This window comes from Azolla caroliniana, unplaced genomic scaffold (assembly GCF_043228905.1).
Source record: "Azolla caroliniana isolate FFs.n. ecotype wild unplaced genomic scaffold, voAzoCaro1.0.p SCAF_13, whole genome shotgun sequence".
Lineage (NCBI taxonomy): Eukaryota > Viridiplantae > Streptophyta > Polypodiopsida > Salviniales > Salviniaceae > Azolla > Azolla caroliniana.
The window spans coordinates 3,493,596-3,514,120 of record NW_028230448.1 but is presented as its reverse complement, the minus strand read 5'-3'; the positions used below and the strand labels follow the sequence as shown (position 1 = coordinate 3,514,120).

Sequence of the window (20,525 nt, the reverse complement as noted above, 5' to 3'; positions counted from 1 at the left end):
ATTTACAAAACTGCATCCTTACCACTAAGAATACGTCAGGAAGAACGCCAATAAGCATCATAAATCAATGTAATTCGTAACAAATACCCACTTGGCGGTGGGGAGACATGATGTGACCAACTAACAATTCTTACCTTTTTATAAAAACATTTATTTATCATGAATAGATGGGGGACAAAAACATTAACCAAAAGCCAAATGGATGGTTGAGACTATTTTTTTGTAATTACTAAACACAATGTATAGATATATTGCATGATCGATCGAGGTTGACCCACCATAGTCTTTTGAGATCAATATGCATGTGCTAATCTTCCACATGACACAACAATTGTTAATGATGAGAGGTGGATCATTGCCAATGGTGTGACACAACAACTCTTTAATGATGAACGAGATGATCATTTGACAATGGTGGACAAACGTTATTAGAAGGAAAAAGTGGTGAGAGTAAAAAAACCCTCTTGTACCATGTTGTCTCGGACCCCAAAATCTCTCACATGTTAAAAAAGAAGAAGTAGTTGGGGAATCGGGATCAGATCGTCTCACAACTTGAATGTAACATCCTTATCATCTTCAATGATCCTTCGGGTTCGTAATCAGCCTAGGCATGGGATGGGCGGCGCAGCCAATGGATACAAAAACATACACTTATGGCACACACACCCCTTCTCTTCCATGGACATCCACCCCATCCATTCAAGACAAAACCCAACATGCACTCCTTTCCTCTGCTAATCTTCCTTCTAATACTACCCTTCCATCACATCCTTACCAATGCTTCCACAACTCATGATCTTGCTGATTCTGTAGTCACCAAGAACAATGGAAGGTGTGGTAACCTCTCTAATGCTATTATATGTTGGTTGGAACACCCACTATGTGGCATGGGCATCATCATCATCATCACCAAGTGTATATGCATATAAATGTGTATGTATATGTATGCATCAATGCCATCATCATCATCACCAAGTGTATATGCATATAAATGTGTATGTATATGTATGCATCAATGCCATCATCATGAGAAACACATGTATGTGTGTGCATTTTCTGCATGTATGCATCATGCCCATCATCATCAGCATAAGAAACAAATGGGCACCATGTAGCATGGACATGTCAGTCACATCCATCAATCACTTCTTCTTGACATTACAATGCCAGCATCTTCTCTCACTCTCACCCCAAAACACAACCATATTTCCTTTGTTTTTCTTTATTAGGACCATGGCCATGGCCATGGCCGCCTCGGTCGTCGATGTTGTGGAGCATCCCCTGTTGCTTGACATGCCTGGCCTATTAGAGAATGCTACTGCTGAGACAGAGATTCTGGAGGGCCTCATTGATCTCCAATACAACAATTACAGTGACTTATACTTCCTCTTCACAGGTTCTTTTGCTTCCATTTCCTACTTCCAAATTCCAATCTCAAACCATGCACTACACCTGATCCTTCAAAATTATACCAAAGGTTACTAGTAACTACAGATGTATGTGAAACCCCAAACCCGGACAATAGTTATCCACGAGACTGTCTGAAACCCCATGTTTAAGTGATAGTTATCCAGATGGCTTGAAACCTCGGGTCTATGTTGGATGGATACATATTGAGAACTCAGAGGTTTGGTGTATAGATGCAAGTTATCGAGAGATTGTATAGTATAGACCCCGGAGGTTTGGTGTATAGATGCTTGTTATCGAGAGACTGTATAGTATAGAACTTGAAGCTTTGGTGTATAGATGCTTGTTATCAAGAGACTGTATGGTATAGAACCCGAAGCTTTGGTGTATAGATGCTAGTTATTGAGAGACTTTATAGTATAGAACCTGGAGGTTCGGTGTATAGATGCTAGTTAACGAGAGACTATATAGTATAGAACCCGGAGGTTTGGTGTATAGATGCTAGTTATCATTATTGTGTCCTATGAACTTGGAGGTTTGGTGTCTAGATGCTAGTTATTGTTATTGTGTATGGGACACTCTCCAACCCAATTGATCCCCCGTAGATTAGATTTAACAACGTGTAATGCGGTTGTAACCATGTGGAAACCAATGTTGTAGGGAGGGTGTTGGAAAGCCGAGGAGTTTCCTTCACTCATGCATTGGTCTCTCGTTTCCCATCTGTGGATGCCCTTGAAACCTACTATGACTATGCTATATCTGACATTGCAACGAAGATGTTGCCATGGCGAGAGGTAATGAAATCATCCATACATGTGGTTGGTCGTTAACAGAAATGCACTTGTGCAAAAATACGTCTGTCATCTCCGTAACACACATTTGTGTTTAATGTTTTTTATGTATGAGCTTAGAGAGGAGGATATAGTGTTGACTATCAAGTGTCACTTGATGAGGACTCGGCCCATTTGACCTCTACGGTAATTTTCTCTCCCATTTTTGGTTTGGATAATTAATCATGTAATTCTTTATCTTAAATGTTTCTAGCTTCAAAGTTTCTCTACATGTAGCTCATTAGCACACGACACATCTTGGATGTACTCTTTGGTGTTTTAAATAGGTTCCCATTTCCTCTAGTCATAGTTTTATTTGATGGTATAGATGACCTTGTGAAATTATGTATAGATTTGATACATGCATTAGATTCTTTTAAGTGAAATCTTGGTTAATGCTGTATATGGTGATCTTGGATACATATCTCTTATTGTAGGATGCTTTAGCATTCCACGTAACTTTGATCAAGACGAATTCAAATACTTCTGACACGATGGTCACTGATGTTATGAATGCTTTTCTTGCTTTGCGTAACAAGCTTGACTATGTTACCCAATTAACCACAGGTAAGTACATACATAATTGAGAGACCATGGATTACATGTAACAATTCCTTCATGTCTTGAAATTACCAAGAGTGGTAGCCAATTGGTGGTCCAATCAATTCATGGTTTGGATAGGTGCAAATCTTTATCTTCGAGAAAGTTATAGGACTATGTCACATGCATTTTCGGTATACCTACCTTCCAGTTAAGTAACATTAATGGTACATACACCATTTCAATACGATATCATGCTAATACATATGTAAAATTCTGTCACATGAATCGTGCATCCTTTCTCTCTAACACATGTGATGATATGTTTCTAGTTGATGCTTTGGAGACTCTCCAACAGGAATCATCATTTTTAAGTGTAAGTAGTTTGTGATATTTTGAATGCAAACATGCCCTTTTCAAAGTAAATAATGTTGAATATATGTTATAATGGCAGGTACTTAATGACCAAATTCTCGCAATTGCTGAGTCTTATGCATTGGTCACTTTTACTCCATTTACACCTAAGAAAATGATGCTTGTGATATAACGTCCACCAAGAGAATTTCGTCGTGAGAGATCACATTACTTTATGTTTCAACCATGTAAAAAATTACTTTTTGATGTTTTGAAATGATTAAAAATATAGTTATTAATAATAGTTAAAGGACGGTGAAAAAATAATTATAAGTAGAAGTAAAAAGAAGGCTTGCAATGGTAATACACAATGTCAAGGATCATTTGGTTGAAATGGAAATTATAGATACCACTTGGATCTGAACTTGCAAAACTTTCAAATGCCTATTTTTAAAGATTCTTTGGAGGAAATAAAACTTTGTCGAACTTCTTGGAGATAAATCATAAGATGGTGCTCTTATTTCCTACATGATGAGGTAGGTAAAAATTTGTTTCATATTTTCTTTGTTGCCTTCCATGTGCTTTCTATAGTACTACCTCCCTATCACCTTGGGTTAACATGATAAGCTAATGGTTACCTTCACGTTAGATCGTTGGGATCATGTGAACTCTAGTACAAACTATATGAAAAGAGAGAACCCAAGAGGAAGAAGAGCTATTAAAGTCACTAAAATGCAAGTTTTATAGTTTTTACAATGAGATTGGGCTCGTTTCACACTAGGGTGGCCATTTGGCTACAAGCTTTTTAGTGAGTTCTAGTCACTTCGCTCGTGAAATAAAATTACAGCCATAGAATTTGGGGGTAAAATATTGTCAGAACTCATGCAAAGTAAATTCATTGATGGTGACTAAATCATTATGAGATCTGATTTCAAAATTTGCCTTCCACAAAATTTAAACAAATTAACACATTGTTTCTCACCTCGTGATCAAATTTTCATGCTGAATAATTTGTCACCATCCTTGTTCATAGTTTAAAGTATAACCAAGTTCATTACATTCAAATAGCAAGGTAAGTATAAACCCCACATATACATCATGCATCAAATCCCAGAAGAGAGGAAGAAAAAGGGCCTTCCCCTGCAATGGCGGAATTGCACTTCTGCACTCTATCGGACTGCTACCAGTAGTGTGTTGGTATCTGGTGCAAGGGGCCCCGCCATCCAACTATATTGCTCAGTGAGGCAAGGTTGTCCCCTAGCCCCATATCTCTATCTCTTTGTAACTGAGGCTTTCTTAGCCTACTTACAAGCACCAAGCAGCGAGGGGATTGTGCATCCCAAATGTGACTGAGGATCTTCTGTTATCTGAATATGCCGACGATACGGTCCTTTTTTTCCAGGGTGATGATGCAAATCTGTAGCGAGTTGAACATCTTGTTGAAGACTTTTGTCAGGTTGCCGGTGCCAAGATCAATTGGGATAAAACCTAAGGCCTCTGGTTCAACGAACAAGAGAAGCCGAGGTGGCATCCCCATGTTGATTTTGCATGGGTCTCTAATGGGACGACATTCAAGTACCTCGGATTTACGATGGGGAGGGCAATCGCCAAGGGAGCGCAATTGTCACATGTGCAAGCCAAACTAAGCAAGAAGTTGAACCAATGGAGCAGGTCTAAACTATCCTTTGTTGGTAGGGTTCTTATTGCGAACCAAGTGATTCTCGCCACCATGTGGCACTCAGTCTCGTGCTGGATTATGGATCCTTCAGGCTTGCGCGCGGTTAAGGCTGCCATCATGGGGTTTGTATGGTCAAGTAAGGACAACCCGATGGCTGCTGCCAGAGTGTCATGGCATTGGTTAACACAACTGCGGGCCAAAGGGGGGCTTGGCCTCATAGACCCCTTAATGCAGAGCCGAGCATTGCTAGCCAAAATGGTGGTTAGCAGCCTCCTACCAGGTAAGGGGTGTTGGAAGGTTCTACTTCGCAATAGGTTGTAGGTAGGGACTCCCAAGTATGGTAGGCCTTGGCCAGACTCCTTGAATTGGTGTTGCACTAGTGGCGTCCCACCCAAGATGGCTTGTCTTTTGGAGGATAGGGTCACGAACTCCATCTTGCAGGCATGGTGTCACATACGACATCATTTGGTGAAGCACACGCCGAAGACACTAACCAAGTGGTCTAGACAACCATTATTTTGGAACCCTCAGGTGCGAACAAGTGACGACATGATGTTAGGCCAGCTTAAGGCCCTAGCATGGGGAAAGCTGGTGCAAACAGGACTTCACTCTTTAGATGATTGAAGACGCACGGTGGCTTTAGGAGGAGCCCAGGAGGTCCCATTCCCTCCCCTCAAGGGAGCCATGAAAATGCGGAGATTGCTAGCTGAGGTAGTTGATAGGGTTCTGATGGGGGAGGTGAGAGAAGATGCTTGGTTCGGTCTCTTTGATGAGGCTGGAAGGGTTAAGGCACTGAAGGGCGTGAGCAGATTGGGAAGAGGTAGGATTTTGGGGAGAGTTAGAGTAGGGGCTCTTGGCACCCTATTCGCATGGTGGCGCTATCAGGAACAATACTAAGACATAGAAGGAATTAGTACTAAACGAAGGATTAGTACTATGAGAGGTGTAAAACTTCTTCGAGAGAAGGAAGAAGTGAGCGAGACGGAGAGAAAGAGAGAGATTGAGAGAGGGAGAGAGTGATGATAAGAAAGATATGTATTATGTGAAGAGAATATACAATGGTGGCTAAAAGGCTTAAGACTGGCGTTGAACCAATTTGGTTCAACATAATGCCTAGTGCCCTCTTTTATAGTGTTCTTAGGAATAATCCTAAAGCTTCTAGAATGTTCCAGAGAGATCTGGAATATACATCAATTTTCTATGATAAAGCATAAATGAAAATAATATTCCACGTATTACAATTCATAGTCTAATGGTAAGAGCTCAACCCATGTAGCATAAGGTCATGGGTTCGAGTCTTGCCATATCATGATGAATTCCAATGCGTTCTTAAGGATATCTTATGAGCTTTAGCAAATTTCTTATCCATAAAGCAAGAGTTAGCTCAGGAATCTAGGAGTGCTAGGACATGTACTGGAGGGGTACTTTTAGTACTAACTATTACTTGGGCTACAAACACATCACTAACTTGCTAGGGAATGGAACCACTAATGGGCTGCACAGATCTAGGGCTGTCCAACCAAACGACTCCTATTTTGGCTGGACTTAGTCGTTTAACTCTTCTTCTAATTGACTAAGGACATCAAATTTGTTTGCTAGATCTGGGCTATTAGTACTATTAGGACTATCAGATATCCCTACTGAAATAGGCTCGGGTTTAGTACAATTAGAACTAGCGACTATTTGGTTTACTTGTCTTCTTGGCCTATGGGGGCAATTTATTGCGATATGTCCTGGTCCACCGCAATAAAGACATAGTCGATTTGTACGACGTCACTGCTTTTCTTCTTCGGATAATAGCCCTCGAGGACGTGTAGTGTCAATCTCCATTGGAGTCGGAGTATTCGCTGGAGGTGCATTATATGACTCCCTCGGAAAAGGTCTTGCTACCACTGAGGCGTAGGTGGGCTCTGATCTTGCCCTTGACATCTGTAGCTGTTGTTTCGAACGTCGCTCAAAGAGGCGGTTGTCACATCTCACCACGCGATTGATTGCTTCTGTTAAGGACTTTGGCTCTTCGGGGAAGGTCAAGAGTAAATCCTTGGCGTCGTTGCGTAAACCATAACGGAATTGCTCCATCAACGCTTGATCATCCCAAGGGATATCGGCAGCGAGTAGGCGAAAATCTGCAGCGTATGCAGAGGCTGGATGGTCACCTTGGCGTAATCGCCGAATTTTGTTGATTGCGGTCCTGATGCTGTCAGTATCTCCGAAACATGCTTTAAACTCACCTAGAAACTCTTCAAAATTGTTGAGTAACGGAGATTCCTTTTCTAATAGTGGAGCGAACCATGACAACGCTGAGCCACTTAACAAAGTGCCTACTAAACCCACTCGTGATGCATCGGTGGGATATCGGGAAGGATGCATTTGAATAACTAATCGTACCTGGTTAAGGAACCCTCTAAACTGCGATCACGTTCCATCGAACTTCGTGGGAAGGCCAATCTTGGGTTCTTTATGAATCCCTTGTGTTCCGGGCCCTTGTTGTTGCATTGCTACGATGGTTGCTTCGAGTTGTTGCACGCGTAACGCAAGTTCCCCATGCTGTTGTTGCGTTTGCTGCTTTTCTAAGGAGATTTGCTGAAGATCCCCCAGCAACCGTTGGTTTTCTTGTTCCAAAGCATGCAACTTCTCCTTCAAGCATTCAAATTCTGAGAAAACAGATTTATATTCTTCAGCGCTAATAGTGGCCATGGGATGAAAGAAAAGAGGAATAAGAGATTAGTAGGAAATGAGAGAGACAGAAGGTAGGAAAATTGGTTCAAACTGTCAGGAACAGTACTAAGACAGAGAAGGAATTAATACTAAACAAAGGATTAGTACTATGAGAGGTGTAGAACTTCTTTGAGAGAAGGAAGAAGTGAGCAAGACAGAGAGAAAGAGAGAGATTGAGAGAGGGAGAGAGTGATGATAAGAAAGATATATATTATGTGAAGAGAATATACAATGGTGGCTAAAAGGCTTAAGACTAGCGTTGAACCGATTTGGTTCAACATAATGCCTAGTGCCCTCTTTTATAGTGTTTTCAGGAGTAATCCTGAAGCTTCTAGAATGTTCCAGAGAAATTTGGAATATACACTAATTTCCTATAATAAAATGTAAATGAAAATATTATTCTACGTATTACAATAGATGATCTAATGGTCAAGAGCTCAACCCATATAACCTAAGGTCATGGGTTCGAGTCTTGCCATATCATGACACTATCCCCCCTTTAAAACGACGAGTGTCACGAGTCGTCTTGGATTGAGGACCCGGTTTGTGTATATTCTCTTCACATAATACATATCTTTCTTATCATCACTCTCTCCCTCTCTCAATCTCTCTCTTTATCTCCGTCTCGCTCACTTCTTCCTTCTCTCAAAGAAGTTCTACACCTCTCATAGTACTAATCATTCGTTTAGTACTAATTCCTTCTCTGTCTTAGTACTGTTCCTGACAGTTTGAACCAATTTGGTTCAACATAATGCCTAGTGCCCTCTTTATAGTGTTCTTAGGAATAATCCTGAAGCTTCTAGAATGTTTTAGAGAGATCTGGAATATACATCAATTTTCTATGATAAAGCATAAATGAAAATAATATCCTACGTATTACAATTCATAGTCTAATGGTAAGAGCTCGACCCATGTAGCATAAGGTCATGGGTTTGAGTCTTGTCATATCATGACAGGCGCAGGTTGGAAACATTTGGATAGACCTGGATGTTGCTAAGGTGAAACCCCATTGGAAGTTATGGGTAGAGGATGGTTGTCATCCTCTCGTCGAACTAGAATGGGACCCAGGGGATTTTAGGTGGAACCATGATAGCAAATTTCACCAATTCTTCGAGTACAACACTAAACTGGGTCGGGCTTTTCAACTACAAATAGACGACCCCTTACACAATGGCTGCCATACATTGGGCATCCCTGATGAGGTGCTCATTACCTTTTGGAAGGGTCTCAAGCGTCTCCACTTGTCGGAAAAGATAAAGTTTTTTTGGTGGCAAATCGGTCATAATGTGGTTTTCGTTGGCGAATGGCTAGGTAAACGTGGCAGCCCGTTAAGCTGCCCACTTTGCCATTCACCTATTGAGACTTTGAGGCATTGTCTGTGGGATTGCCCTCATGCTCAAAAGGTATGGGATAGAGTGACTCGCCTCCTTGCGGCATGGGAAGTGGAAGGAACAACATCGTGGAGTGTTGCGGCATGGCTTGATCACTCTGTTGATAGGTGGACGGACGCCTTCAATGCGGATAGTTGGTGCTATGTATGCATTAGGGGAAAAATCGCCAAGATTCAATTTGAGAGAGCCTTGTAGTTTGCATCCCCTAGGTTCCGGGACATTTGGATGCTCATTGCAGGCTTCACCTTGTGGTATGTATGGAAAGCGCGTTGTCGTGAAGATTCCGGGCCATAGTGAGAAACCGGGGAATATCAAAAGAATCAGCGGAGTGCATCATGTGCACTTATCCTTGTAAAAACGTGTGAATAATAGGGGTGCCTTTAGGGCACCGAGTAGGACTCAAGTCGGGATAGAGAATCCCATGTAAATCGGGATTTATCCCACATTGTTACGCACCTCCCTCCTTGTGCTATAAAAAGAAGGGAGGATCCCTTGTAAAAGGGTTGCCCATTTTGAGTTAGGAGTGATACTGTTGACAGGAACTACACGCTCCCTTTGAACAGCGCTCGGCCACAACCGAGCCTAGGATAAAACACAGAAAACAGGGAATGAAACACAACACGATAGAGAGAAGAGTACACAGGATGTTTACGTGGAAAACCCAAACTCGGGAAAAACCACGGTAGCCCACAGACCACAAACTATCACTATGTCAGAATGTACAATAAGAAAGCACCGAGGCCACAACCTCGAGCTTGCTATCTTCGCCACAGGCGGCGGTTACAATCAGAGGCAATGACCTCTTCCTCACTCTCACTCTCTCTGTACACAGTTGCGTGCTCTAATCTTGCGCCAACAAGAATGACAACAACACTTTCATAAGTCTGCCCTAAGTCATATTTATACTAATATGACTTTTCGGCTATTTACAAATATAGCCACGATGGACTCTCAGAAACATATTTGCAAATATGTCTCTTCATCCGGTTCTCACCGGGTCTGCACCATCCAGCTCTCCCTAGCCGGGTACTCGCCATCCGGTTCTCACCGGGTCTGCACCATCCAGCTCTCCGTAGCTGGGTACTCGCCATCTGGTTCTCACCGGGTCTGTACCATCCGTCTCTCTGTAGCCGGGTACTCATCATCCGGTTCTCGGCCTCGACCGAGTTTGCTCATCAGTACTGTTCTTCTCACTTCCCATCCAGAGGGACCTATTTCCTAACAAACTCCCCCTTCACTCCGCCATGGGATGTCTTACTAGTCCGACCCGCTTCCGGTATGCATCCAACTTGTTGGGTATCAGTACTTTGGTCAGCATATCTGACCCGTTCTCGGCCGTGTGAATCTTTGTCAGCGCGAACTCCTGGTTATCTACTCTTTCCCAGATCCAGTGATACCTTCGCTGGATATGCTTCGTCCGGGAATGGTAGGCCGCATTCTTAGCAAGGTGGATGGCACTTTGACTGTCACAATAGAGCTGGTATTCATCATGCCGGATACCGAGCTCTCCGATGAAGTCCTTCATCCATAATATTTCCTTGCCGGCTTCCACAGTCGCCATGTACTCCGCCTCCGTGGTTGACAACGCAACCGTCTTCTGCAGCCTCGACTGCCACGAAACAGCTCCCCCTGCATATGTCATTACATACCTGGATGTAGACCGGCTGGTATCCACATCAGCCAACATGTCCGAATCGGTAAAACCGTCAAGTTGAGGTTTTCCGGAGCCGAATCAGAGACACATATTCGAAGTGCCCTTCAAGTACTGGAGTATCCATTTGACCGCGTTCCAGTGCTCCTTTCCGGGATTGCTCATAAACCAGCTCACCACTCCGACTGTGTAGCCTATATCCGGTCGGGTACACACCATTGTGTACATCAAGCTCCCGACGGCAGAGACATATGGAACCTTCATCATATCAGCCTTCTCTGCTTTCGTCTTCGGGCTTTGCTTACCGGATAATCTGCAGTTTGCTGGGAGTGTCGATCCGACCGGTTTCGCATCTGTCATGTTGAACCGGTGAAGTACCTTTTTCACGTACTTCTCTTGTGACAGCCACAATTGCTTCACTGACCGGTTCCGGATAATATGCATCCCCAACATCTGTCTTGCCGGACCCAAGTCTTTCATTGAGAAGGTCCAATTGAGGCCCTTCTTCAGCATCCGTATTTTGGCTTGGTCCCGTCCGACAATCAACATGTCGTCCACGTACAGAAGGAGTATTAGGAAGTCACCTCCTTCGAACTTCTTCACAAACACGTAGTGATCGGCCTGTGTCTTGTGGTACCCTTGATCGGTCATGAAGGAGTCGAACTTCCGGTACCATTGCCGGGGGGCCTGCTTCAACCCGTAGAGGCTCTTCTTCAACTGGCAAACCAGGTGCTCCTTCCCTTTCTCCACGAATCCTTCCGATTGCTGCATGTAGATCTCCTCTTCGAGGTCGCTGTGAAGGAATGCCGTCTTCACGTCCAGCTGCTCTACCTCGAGGTCCATGCTTGCTGCTATACTCAGCACCATCCGGATGGAGGTCATCTTTACTATCGGGGCAAATATCTCGTCGAAGTCCACACCCTTCTTCTACCGGAACCCCTTCACCACGATCCTGGCTTTGTATCTCGGGGGGTTGCCGGCATCTGCCGGTTTCAACTTATACACCCACTTATTTCGGAGTGCCCGCTTTCCTTTCGGCAACTCCACCAATTCATACATATGGTTCTCATGTAGGGAATCCATCTCATCATGCATGGCATTTAACCATTTGCGGCTGTGGGTGTCATCCTTCGCCTCTATGAAGCTTTTTGGCTCCCCCTCATCGGTTAGCAGCACATGCTCTGCATCCGGAAATCTCTGGGGGGCCCTTCTCTCTCTGAGAGGATATCTCCGTCTTTGGGCTTCGGTAACCGGCTCCTCCATTTGCTCTTCATCCGAATCCCATTCGGGGTCTTGGCCGGTTTCGGTTTCGGCTTCCTCTACTTCTTCTTCTGCCGGTTCGATATCCTCACTGTAACCGGCTGGTTCCTTGAGTGCTAACCGGTCTCTTGCCGATTGGGTCTGTTCATCATAGAATCGATCCTTACCGGTCGACTCGGAGTTCATTATCTTCTTCTCCGACTCCCAGTCGGCGAGCGTCTTGTCGTCCATGAAGATAATATCTCGACTCCGGAATACCTTCTTGTCAACCAGGTCCCACACTCGGTAGTTGAACTCATCGTCGCCGTAACCGAGGAATATGCATGGCCGGGTCTTTGGATCTAACTTTCCTCTCCGGTCCTTAGCTACATGCACGTACGCGAGACACCCGAATACCTTTTGATGCCGGTAGGACACCTCCTTACCGGTCCAGACTCTCTGTGGCGTGTCTCCGTCCAAGGGTACTGAGGGTTATCTGTTTATCACATATGTCGCCGTCGACAGTGCCTCAGCCCAAAACTTCTTGGGTAGTTTTGCATGCGCCAGCATACTCTGGACCCTCTCCATTATGGTCCAGTTCATCCTCTCGGCCAGCCCGTTAAGTTCCGGTGTCTTCGGCACGGTAAATCGAGCCGGATTCCCTTCGAGCGACAGTACTCCTCGAACTCCCCCCGGTATTCAGCTCCGTTATCTGCTCGAACCGCCTTCAGCTTCCGGCCGGTTTCTCTTTCCACTCTCGCGTAGAGCTCTTTGAAGACGGATAACACCTGATCCTTCATCTTCAACGGTGTGGCCCACAGCTTCCGGCTATGGTCATCTATGAACGTCACGAAGTACTGCGATCCGGCATGTGACTTCGTATCCACTTGACATACATTAGTATGCACCAACTCCAGTGGTGCATTACGTCTCATCGGTGGCCTCGATCGGAAAGAGGTTCGGTTTTGTTTACCGGCCAGACAATCAGTGCACTTCTCCAAGTGCATGTTCTTCACTGGAATGAGGTTGTCGTCTGCAAGCCTCTTCATTCCCTTCTCGCTCATGTGGCACAGTCTCTTGTGTCACAGCTCACCGGCAGTGTCGGATGCCATGTTTACTTCTTCCGGGCATAACCGGGCATTCATCAGGTACAACGTGTTGACCTTCCGGGCCCGAGCCACAATCAGGCTCCCTTTGCTGAACTTCATAACACCGTTCCGGATGCTACCGTGTAGCCTTCATCATCAAGCCGACTGGCTAATATCAGGTTCAGATGAACCTCCGGAACGTGTCAGACATCCTTCAGCAGCAGCTTGCATCCGGTTGGTGTTGTTAGCGACACGTCTCCTATGTCGACAATTTGGCATGTACCTTCATTCCCCATCCGGACATAGCCGTGATCACCGGCTGAGTAGGATGAGAAGCACTTCCGGTCTGGGGTAAGGTGGAACGACGCTCCGGAGTCGACCACCTAGGTCATCTCGTCGCCGGCAAGGTTTATCTCACTCTCCTCGGTGATGAGCATTAACTCTTATTCACTTGCCGCGATTGCCGTCGTTCCCTTCCGGTCCGGCCCCCTCCGGTCTTTACCGTTCCGGTCTGGTGTCCGCTTCGAATCGGTGCCGTCGGTTTCCTTGTCTTTACGGAAATGCCGATAGTTCTTCTGGAAGTGTCCCGGCTTGCCGCAATAGAAGCAAGTAGGCCTCCCCCTTGACTTTGACTGTGTCCCTGACTTTTCTCGGTTCTGGGGGCTACGGTTCCTTTGTCTTCCGGGTTCCAATTCGGTAAGGAGCGCTTTGGAGTCGGAGCTCGTATCCTTATATTTCCGACGCGCCTCCTCATCTAGCAAGCTCGATTTCACTCTTGCTAGGGATAACCATTTCCCTTCCGGCCCAGCGTTGCCCAAAGTGACAACCAACGTCTCCCAGCTATCTGGGAGGGAACCGAGTAGGAGTAGCACTAGTACCTCATTGGCGAGAGGTACTTCCAATGATGTTGCTTGGTGTATCAGCCCTTGGAAGGCATTCATGTGCTCTGCCATGCTGGAGCCATCCTGGTACCAGAGTCTCACTAGCTTCCGGAATATTGAAACCTGGTTAACAACATTTTTGTTCTGAAACATAATGCCGATTTTCTCCCAGAGCTCATGAGCCTTGCTCTCTTCATTGAAGTTGTTGTACAGGCTCATGTCGATGAAGCACCGTATGTAAGCCATTGTCTTCATGTGCATCACCTCCCATATTGTGGCGTCGATTTTGTCCGATCTCTTGTCCCCAAATTGAACCGGCAACCAAAGATCTTTAACCACGAGCATGTCCCTCATCTTCGACTTCCACACCGAATAGTTGGAGCCGGTGATCTTGAACATGCCTCCCAACGAGTCGTCCATTTTCTGTGTCGTTTCGCTCTGATACCACTTTGACAGGAACTACATGCTCCCTTTGAACAACGCTCGGCCACAACCGAGCCTAGAATAAAACACAGAAAATAGGGAATGAAACACAACACGATAGAGAGAAGAGTACACAGGATGTTTATGTGGAAAACCCAAACTCGGGAAAAACCACGGCAGCCCACAGACCGCAAACTATCACTATGTCAGAATGTACAATAAGAAAGCACCGAGGCCACGACCTCGAGCTTGCTATCTTCGCCACAGGCGGCGGTTACAATTAGAGGCAATGACCTCTTCCTCACTCTCACTCTCTCTGTACACAGTTGCGCGCTCTAATCTTGCGCCAACAAGAATGACAACAACACTTTCATAAGTCTACCCTAAGTCATATTTATACTAATATGACTTTTCGGCTATTTACAAATATAGCCACGATGGACTCTCAGAAACATATTTGCAAATATGTCTCTTCATCCCGGTTCTCACTGGGTTTGCATCATCCGGCTCTCCGTAGCCGGGTACTCACCATCCAGTTCTCACCGGGTTTGCACCATCCGGCTCTCCGTAGCCGGGTACTCGCCATCCGGTTCTCACCGGGTCTGTACCATCCGTCTCTCCGTAGCCGGGTACTCATTATCTGGTTCTCGGCCTCGGCCGAGTTTGCTCATCAGTACTGTTCTTCTCACTTCCCATTCGGAGGGACCTATTTCCTAACATCTGTTAGGGTTGATGTAAGTTAGTTCTTTTCCTATTTTCTCTTGCTTGGCAGTAGACAACTGTTGTATACTGAGCTTCCTAGGTCTGGCTCGAAGCCGGGGTTGTATCTCTCACATTGTAACATATATATATATATGTTTGGTTGTGCACATTCGCGTCTCTGGTAGTGTCGGGTGTTTCCACCCCTTTCTGTTTTCCGTGCATAAGAGTCAGTGTAGCGAGTGCAAGCTCTCTCTCTCTCTCTCTCTCTCTCTCTCTCTCTCTCTCTCTCTCTCTCTCGTGTTCAGTGGCCTTCGGGACGTGTCCGGAGTTGGTTTTCTTGTCTCTCGAGCTCCCTCATCCGAGACCCCCGTGGTCCCGCCCCTTTCTACATGTACGTGTGTAACAATGCGACATATTTGGTGAACCCGACGTGAAAGGGCGGCAAGGGAGAATGGAGTTGGAAGAAGATGACTTCGCACAACTTTTTGTTGAAGCGGTGAGGGAGTTTGAACGAGCAACAAGAAGAAGAGAGACGGCGTAGCAAGCTGTTGAGCGAGTGGTCGAAAGAGTCGGCCGTTTCAATGGGGACAAGGTCCCATTCTACTTGAAAGCCTACAACGCGGAAATGGAGGAGCGAGACGTAGACGAGGTGTTGAGGCTGGAGTTCTTCTGTCGGGTCGTCGTCGTCCGCATGCACGCGGAAGTGAAGGAGCTCCGAGAAGCTCATAGTTTGTGGGAGGCCTTCGAAGAGGTTCTCGTGTAGGCATATGGAGGACGACGGAAGAGCCGGGGACGACGCGGCTTCAACCAGTGGGTGGCATCGGCGAAGACCTACCGGGGCACAACGAAGGCGTTCCGAGAGTTCGAGCGACGCCTTGCTCGGCTCCCGGAGCGGGAACAAGGTTTGGTAGGGGTGGACAAAGTCTTGTTGTTCGTTAAGTCAATCAATCGAGTAGAACTGGAGGCCATCGGGATTGAGCTCGAAGACGAGGATGGAGCGAATGGCCTTACGGACGACTGGTCGAAGGTCGGAAGGGTATGCCAACGGCTAGATGACGAGCGGGACGAGAAGGCATGGAGGAAGGCGCGCAACGGCGTGCCATCACAACGGGAAGAGGCCAAACGGCAAAGAGAGTCGGCAAGGATCGGCTTTGGGGCCAGGATTGCGGAGGCGTACACAGCTCTCGAGGCAATGCTCGAGGAGGGGGAAAGATCGAGGCTGCAAGCCGATGCTGAGAAGACGGACCTGCCCCACAATATGGCAGGAGATCAGTACGACGGTACCATGGGAGAGGGTACGGAACAAAATGCCCTCTCGGCTTGCAGAGATAGAATGGCCAAGAACAAAGCCGAGATACTGATCACAGAATCGAAACGTTGGGATCAGCGGTTCGGGCACGTCAGCCCGAAACTCCGGACATTGGAGAAGCAAGCCCAGGCGGGGCTTTTGCGATTGGTAAGGAGTCGACCACTGACCACGAGGAGCCAATGGCTACAGACAAGGGCGTAAAAGGGACGGGAGATTCTTCGCGACTTCCCACACTTGCTCCCGAGACGATGGCAGTCGGGCCCGAGTGCCCACATGAGTCCCAAGAGGAGGAAGGCGGTGGCATGAGACTGAGAATCACCGGCGAGACGATACAGGGAAGGAACGAACAAGAGCCCTCGGGGCCAAATCCGGAGAACTTGGCATTTGGGCCCTTACGCCCATGTGAGACCGAGGAGATGGATGACGGTGTCGTGAAGAATTTCGTCCATAGGCGGAAACCGGGGTGGAAAGGGCAAGTCGGTGGTGTGCAACATGTGCACACGATTACTAGGAAATTTTATCCCACATTGTAAGGTCCCTCCCTCCTTGGGCTATAAAAGGAAGGGAGGGGTCACTTATGAAGGGTTGCCTATTTTGCGTATAAGAGGTATACCACTTAGTCTAGAGTTCTTACCATTTTAGGGTTAGGGTTTCGTTTAGGGTTTTCCTTATTCATCTTTGGTTAGGGTTTTCTCATAGTCGTTTGATGCGGCCCATGCGGCCACCATTGTTGTAATCATTCGTTTGTTTTAATATATCTTGTTGAGTATCTTACCTCCGCCGGTCTCTCCTTCTATGTCATGGTCTTATTCTTTCTTCTTCTCCTCTTGAGCTAAGCCTCCGTATCATATCTTATTCTTTCTCCTCTACTCCTTGGTCCAAGACCCCTGTCGTCCCGCCCCTTCTACACGCACGCGCGTAACAACGCGACAATGGTATCGAGGAGTCCTGGCACGATGCCAACGAAGATGGATGGGAAGTGGCCCGCGAGAAGGTCGACGAAGAAACCATGAAACGACCCGACCGGGGACCGACCCACACGACACTCCGATTCGGGTGGGGCGCGATCCGATCGTGGATAGTTCGATCGGGGCTAGAATCGGCATGAATGTGCCGATACAGGAGAGGGTGCAGAACAAGCCGCCCTCTTTTGCATGGGGAGAAAGACCGACCGGGCGAAGGTCAGGAATCGAAAGGAAGGTGATCAAGGGTTCAGGGCGAGTCCGCAGGATCGGCATCGGAGCCGAGAATCCGGACATTGGAGAATCAAGCCCATGCGGGGCTTGATTGATCACAGAGCGGATGCTATCCAATGACACCACTAAAAGGGTCGGTGGCCTGGGACGAGTCGCCGGAGGACGTTACGAAATCGGTAACACCACATCTTGACCGGAGACTTCGGCAGTTCAAGCCAACAAGATAACGTGAGTCCGAAAGAGAAGGGAGATGGTAGGGAAGCGTAGAGAACGGGACTCAGCAATCCAGAGAATGGCGGAGCGGACTTCCAGATAATCGATCTAGAAGGTTCGGGAAGACGGGAGGCCCGAGGAGGATCCTTCACACCGGATCTAAAGACTTTGGCAGTCGGCAGCGGAGCCGGCGTAAGACCAAGAGACTGATGGTGGCGGCGAGGGGATGAGGGCAAAGGCAACAAAAGAGAGTTCCTATGGGATCCTCACACCAACCAGGAGACATCGGCAATTTAAGCTGACGTGGCAACGTGAGATCAAGTGAGAAGGATGGTGGCGGCAGGAAATGGGAACTGGCGTTGTGGGAACTGTGGATGGGCGGTCTACGGAGATCCTCACACCAATCTGGCGGTCGACCCGAGAGCCGGCATGAGTCCTATAGGAAGGGACGGTGGCGGCAGGTGAACGTGACCAACAGAAGAGGCCGATAACCGGTACATCGGTACCACGGGGGAAGGTGTGGAGCGAGCCACCCTCCCAACATGCGAAGAAGGAAGACCCGGGATAAGGGTCAGAGATACGACAAGCCCGAGGAGGATCCTTCACACCGGTTTTAGAGACTCCAATGGTCGGCCCGAGAGCCAGCGTGAGACCTAGAGTGATGAACGGTGGCGGCGAGGGGACGAAGGAAAAGGACTGTAGAAGAGGAGGTCCCACGGAGATCCTCACACCGATCCGGCGGTCGGCCTGAGTGCCGACGTGAGTCCTACAGGAAAGGATGGTGGCGGCAAGAGAACGTGATCGGACGACGGGGGCAGAGTAGCAAGGAGGTATCGGGCTGGCGAGGCAACCACAAACCAAAACCGGACCTTCCAGTAAGGTCGAAAGAAGAAGGAAAGAAAGACGGTCCTATGGGATCCTCACACAGATCCGGAGACACCGGTAGTTTGAGCCGACATGGCAACGTGAGACCGAGTGAGAAGGATGGTGGCGGCAGGAAACGAGAACTGACGATGTGCAAACTGCGGATGGGCGGTCTATGGAGATCCTCACACCGATCTGGCGGTCGGCCCGAGTGTTGACGTGAGTCCTATAGGAGAGATCAGTGGCGGCAGGTGAACGTGACCAACAGAAGAGGCGGGCGCGAAGGTTGGGACTACGGCGAGGGGAAAATGGCAAGCGGTGTTGTCGCGACCTTACAGACACTGGTTCTAGACACCTCGGCAGCCGACAACGAGAGCCTGCGTGAGACCTAGAGGGAAGAACGGTGGCGGCGGCAAGGCGGGCAACCGAGACGGAAAAGGGAGTGGTCCTAAGTCATATTTATACTAATATGACTTTTCGGCTATTTACAAATATAGCCCCGATGGACTCTCAGAAAACATATTTACGAATATGTCCCTTCATCTGGTGAGCACTCCTCACCGGGCCTGCATCATCCGGCTCTTGCCGGGTACTTGTCATCCGGTTCTCACCGGGTCTTCCGTTGTCGGGTACTTGTCATCCGGTTCTCATCGGGTCTTCACCATCCGGCTCTTGCCGGGTACTTGTCATCCGGCTCTCATCGGGCCTTCACCATCCGACTCTTGTCAGGTACTCCACATCCGGTTCTCACCGTGTCTGCAACATCCGGTTCTCACCGGGTCTTCACCATTCGGCTCTTGCCGGGTACTTGTCATCCGGCTCTCACCGGGCCTTCACCATCCGGCTCTTGTCGGGTACTCCACATCCGGTTCTCACCGGGTCTGCAACATCCGGTTTCGGCCTCGGCCTATCGGCCTCAGCTAAGTTTGCTCATCAGTACTGTTCTTCTCACTTCCCATCTAGAGGGACCTGTTTCCTAACAAGACCGAGGGTAATGGAAGGTGGCAGCAAGGGGGCGAAGGCGGCAACAGCAAAGGCACCGACCAACCAAGGTGTTATATGAAAGAAAGTGGCCAAGTGGGTGACTACGGGGTGTTCCTCGTACGCGGGGGACACCGGTATGCGGAGAAGCGATGGTGGCGGAAGCAGAGAGCTGGTCCTGTGGGGTCCCCACATTGGCTTCGGAGACCTTGGTAGTGCAAGCCTGCGAGGCGACGTAAGACCAAGGAGAAAGACGGTGGCGGCGGGAAACGGGACCCGACAACAATGAAAGCCGGCAAGACGGGGTAGTCGGGGTGCGAAACCTTTACCGGCCGATTACGGTTTCCAAAGGGCCGGCAAGGTAAGCATGAAGTGGTGTGCCGGGCTGGAAAGGCACACCCAGAGCTGAAGAAGGATCGTGCAAGTGGCCATCGAGGGCCGAATCAAAGCACGAGTAAGGTACGACGTTCGGTGCAGGTGGCACCGAACAAGGGAACAGAAGACGATACACAATGATGCCGGGAACGTGGACGAGGGCACGCTGTCGTGACGATTTTCGGCTACGGTGTGAAACCGAGTGAGACGAATAAACCAAGGATGTGCAACATTGCACATACACTTAGCAAATAAGCCTCCTAAGGCCTAGTGGCACTTGAGTTCATACAGAGGGGTGCAAGCAAGGTTTGAACTTTGCACCTCTAAGATACAAGATAATTGCCTTACCACTAGGACAACTATCACATAGTGTAGAATTTATGTATTTCCTTTTCATATACAAATTATAGACGAAACAACCATAGAAAACCATGTGCACAAAACCATGGTTTTAAACCCATGGCTTGTGCATGACATAAGCAAAACCGTGTGCACAAAACCATGGTTTTAGCCCATGGTTTTGTGCATGTCACAAGCATGGAAAGACCTATAAAAGCCTCTAGTTGGGCTTGTGTAAGGGGGGCTCAATATGTGATATCACCAACACCATTATCATCAATATAAATTATATTTGTCTTTATCTTCTTCATTATTTTCTACTTCTCAAGTGTACAAGCTTTCTTCT

General features: G+C 47.4%; 1 protein-coding gene across 2 annotated transcripts; it reads left to right on the top strand.

The window, feature by feature from the left end:
* The first annotated feature begins 631 nt into the window (after positions 1-631).
* Positions 632-3,428, top strand: LOC147855974 (uncharacterized). Of its 2 annotated transcripts, none has more exons than XM_087329728.1 (8): positions 632-832; positions 1,230-1,396; positions 2,068-2,201; positions 2,319-2,384; positions 2,675-2,804; positions 2,919-2,971; positions 3,110-3,153; positions 3,232-3,428. In XM_087329728.1, exons 1-7 carry the CDS (start codon positions 654-656, stop codon positions 3,149-3,151), a joined length of 771 nt encoding a protein of 256 aa, XP_087185854.1. In that variant the 5' UTR covers positions 632-653; the 3' UTR covers positions 3,152-3,153; positions 3,232-3,428. The 2 variants fall into 2 exon arrangements, with proteins under 2 accessions (XP_087185854.1, XP_087185853.1); XM_087329727.1 differs by having other exon boundaries at positions 2,919-2,987.
* The last annotated feature ends 17,097 nt before the right edge of the window (positions 3,429-20,525 follow it).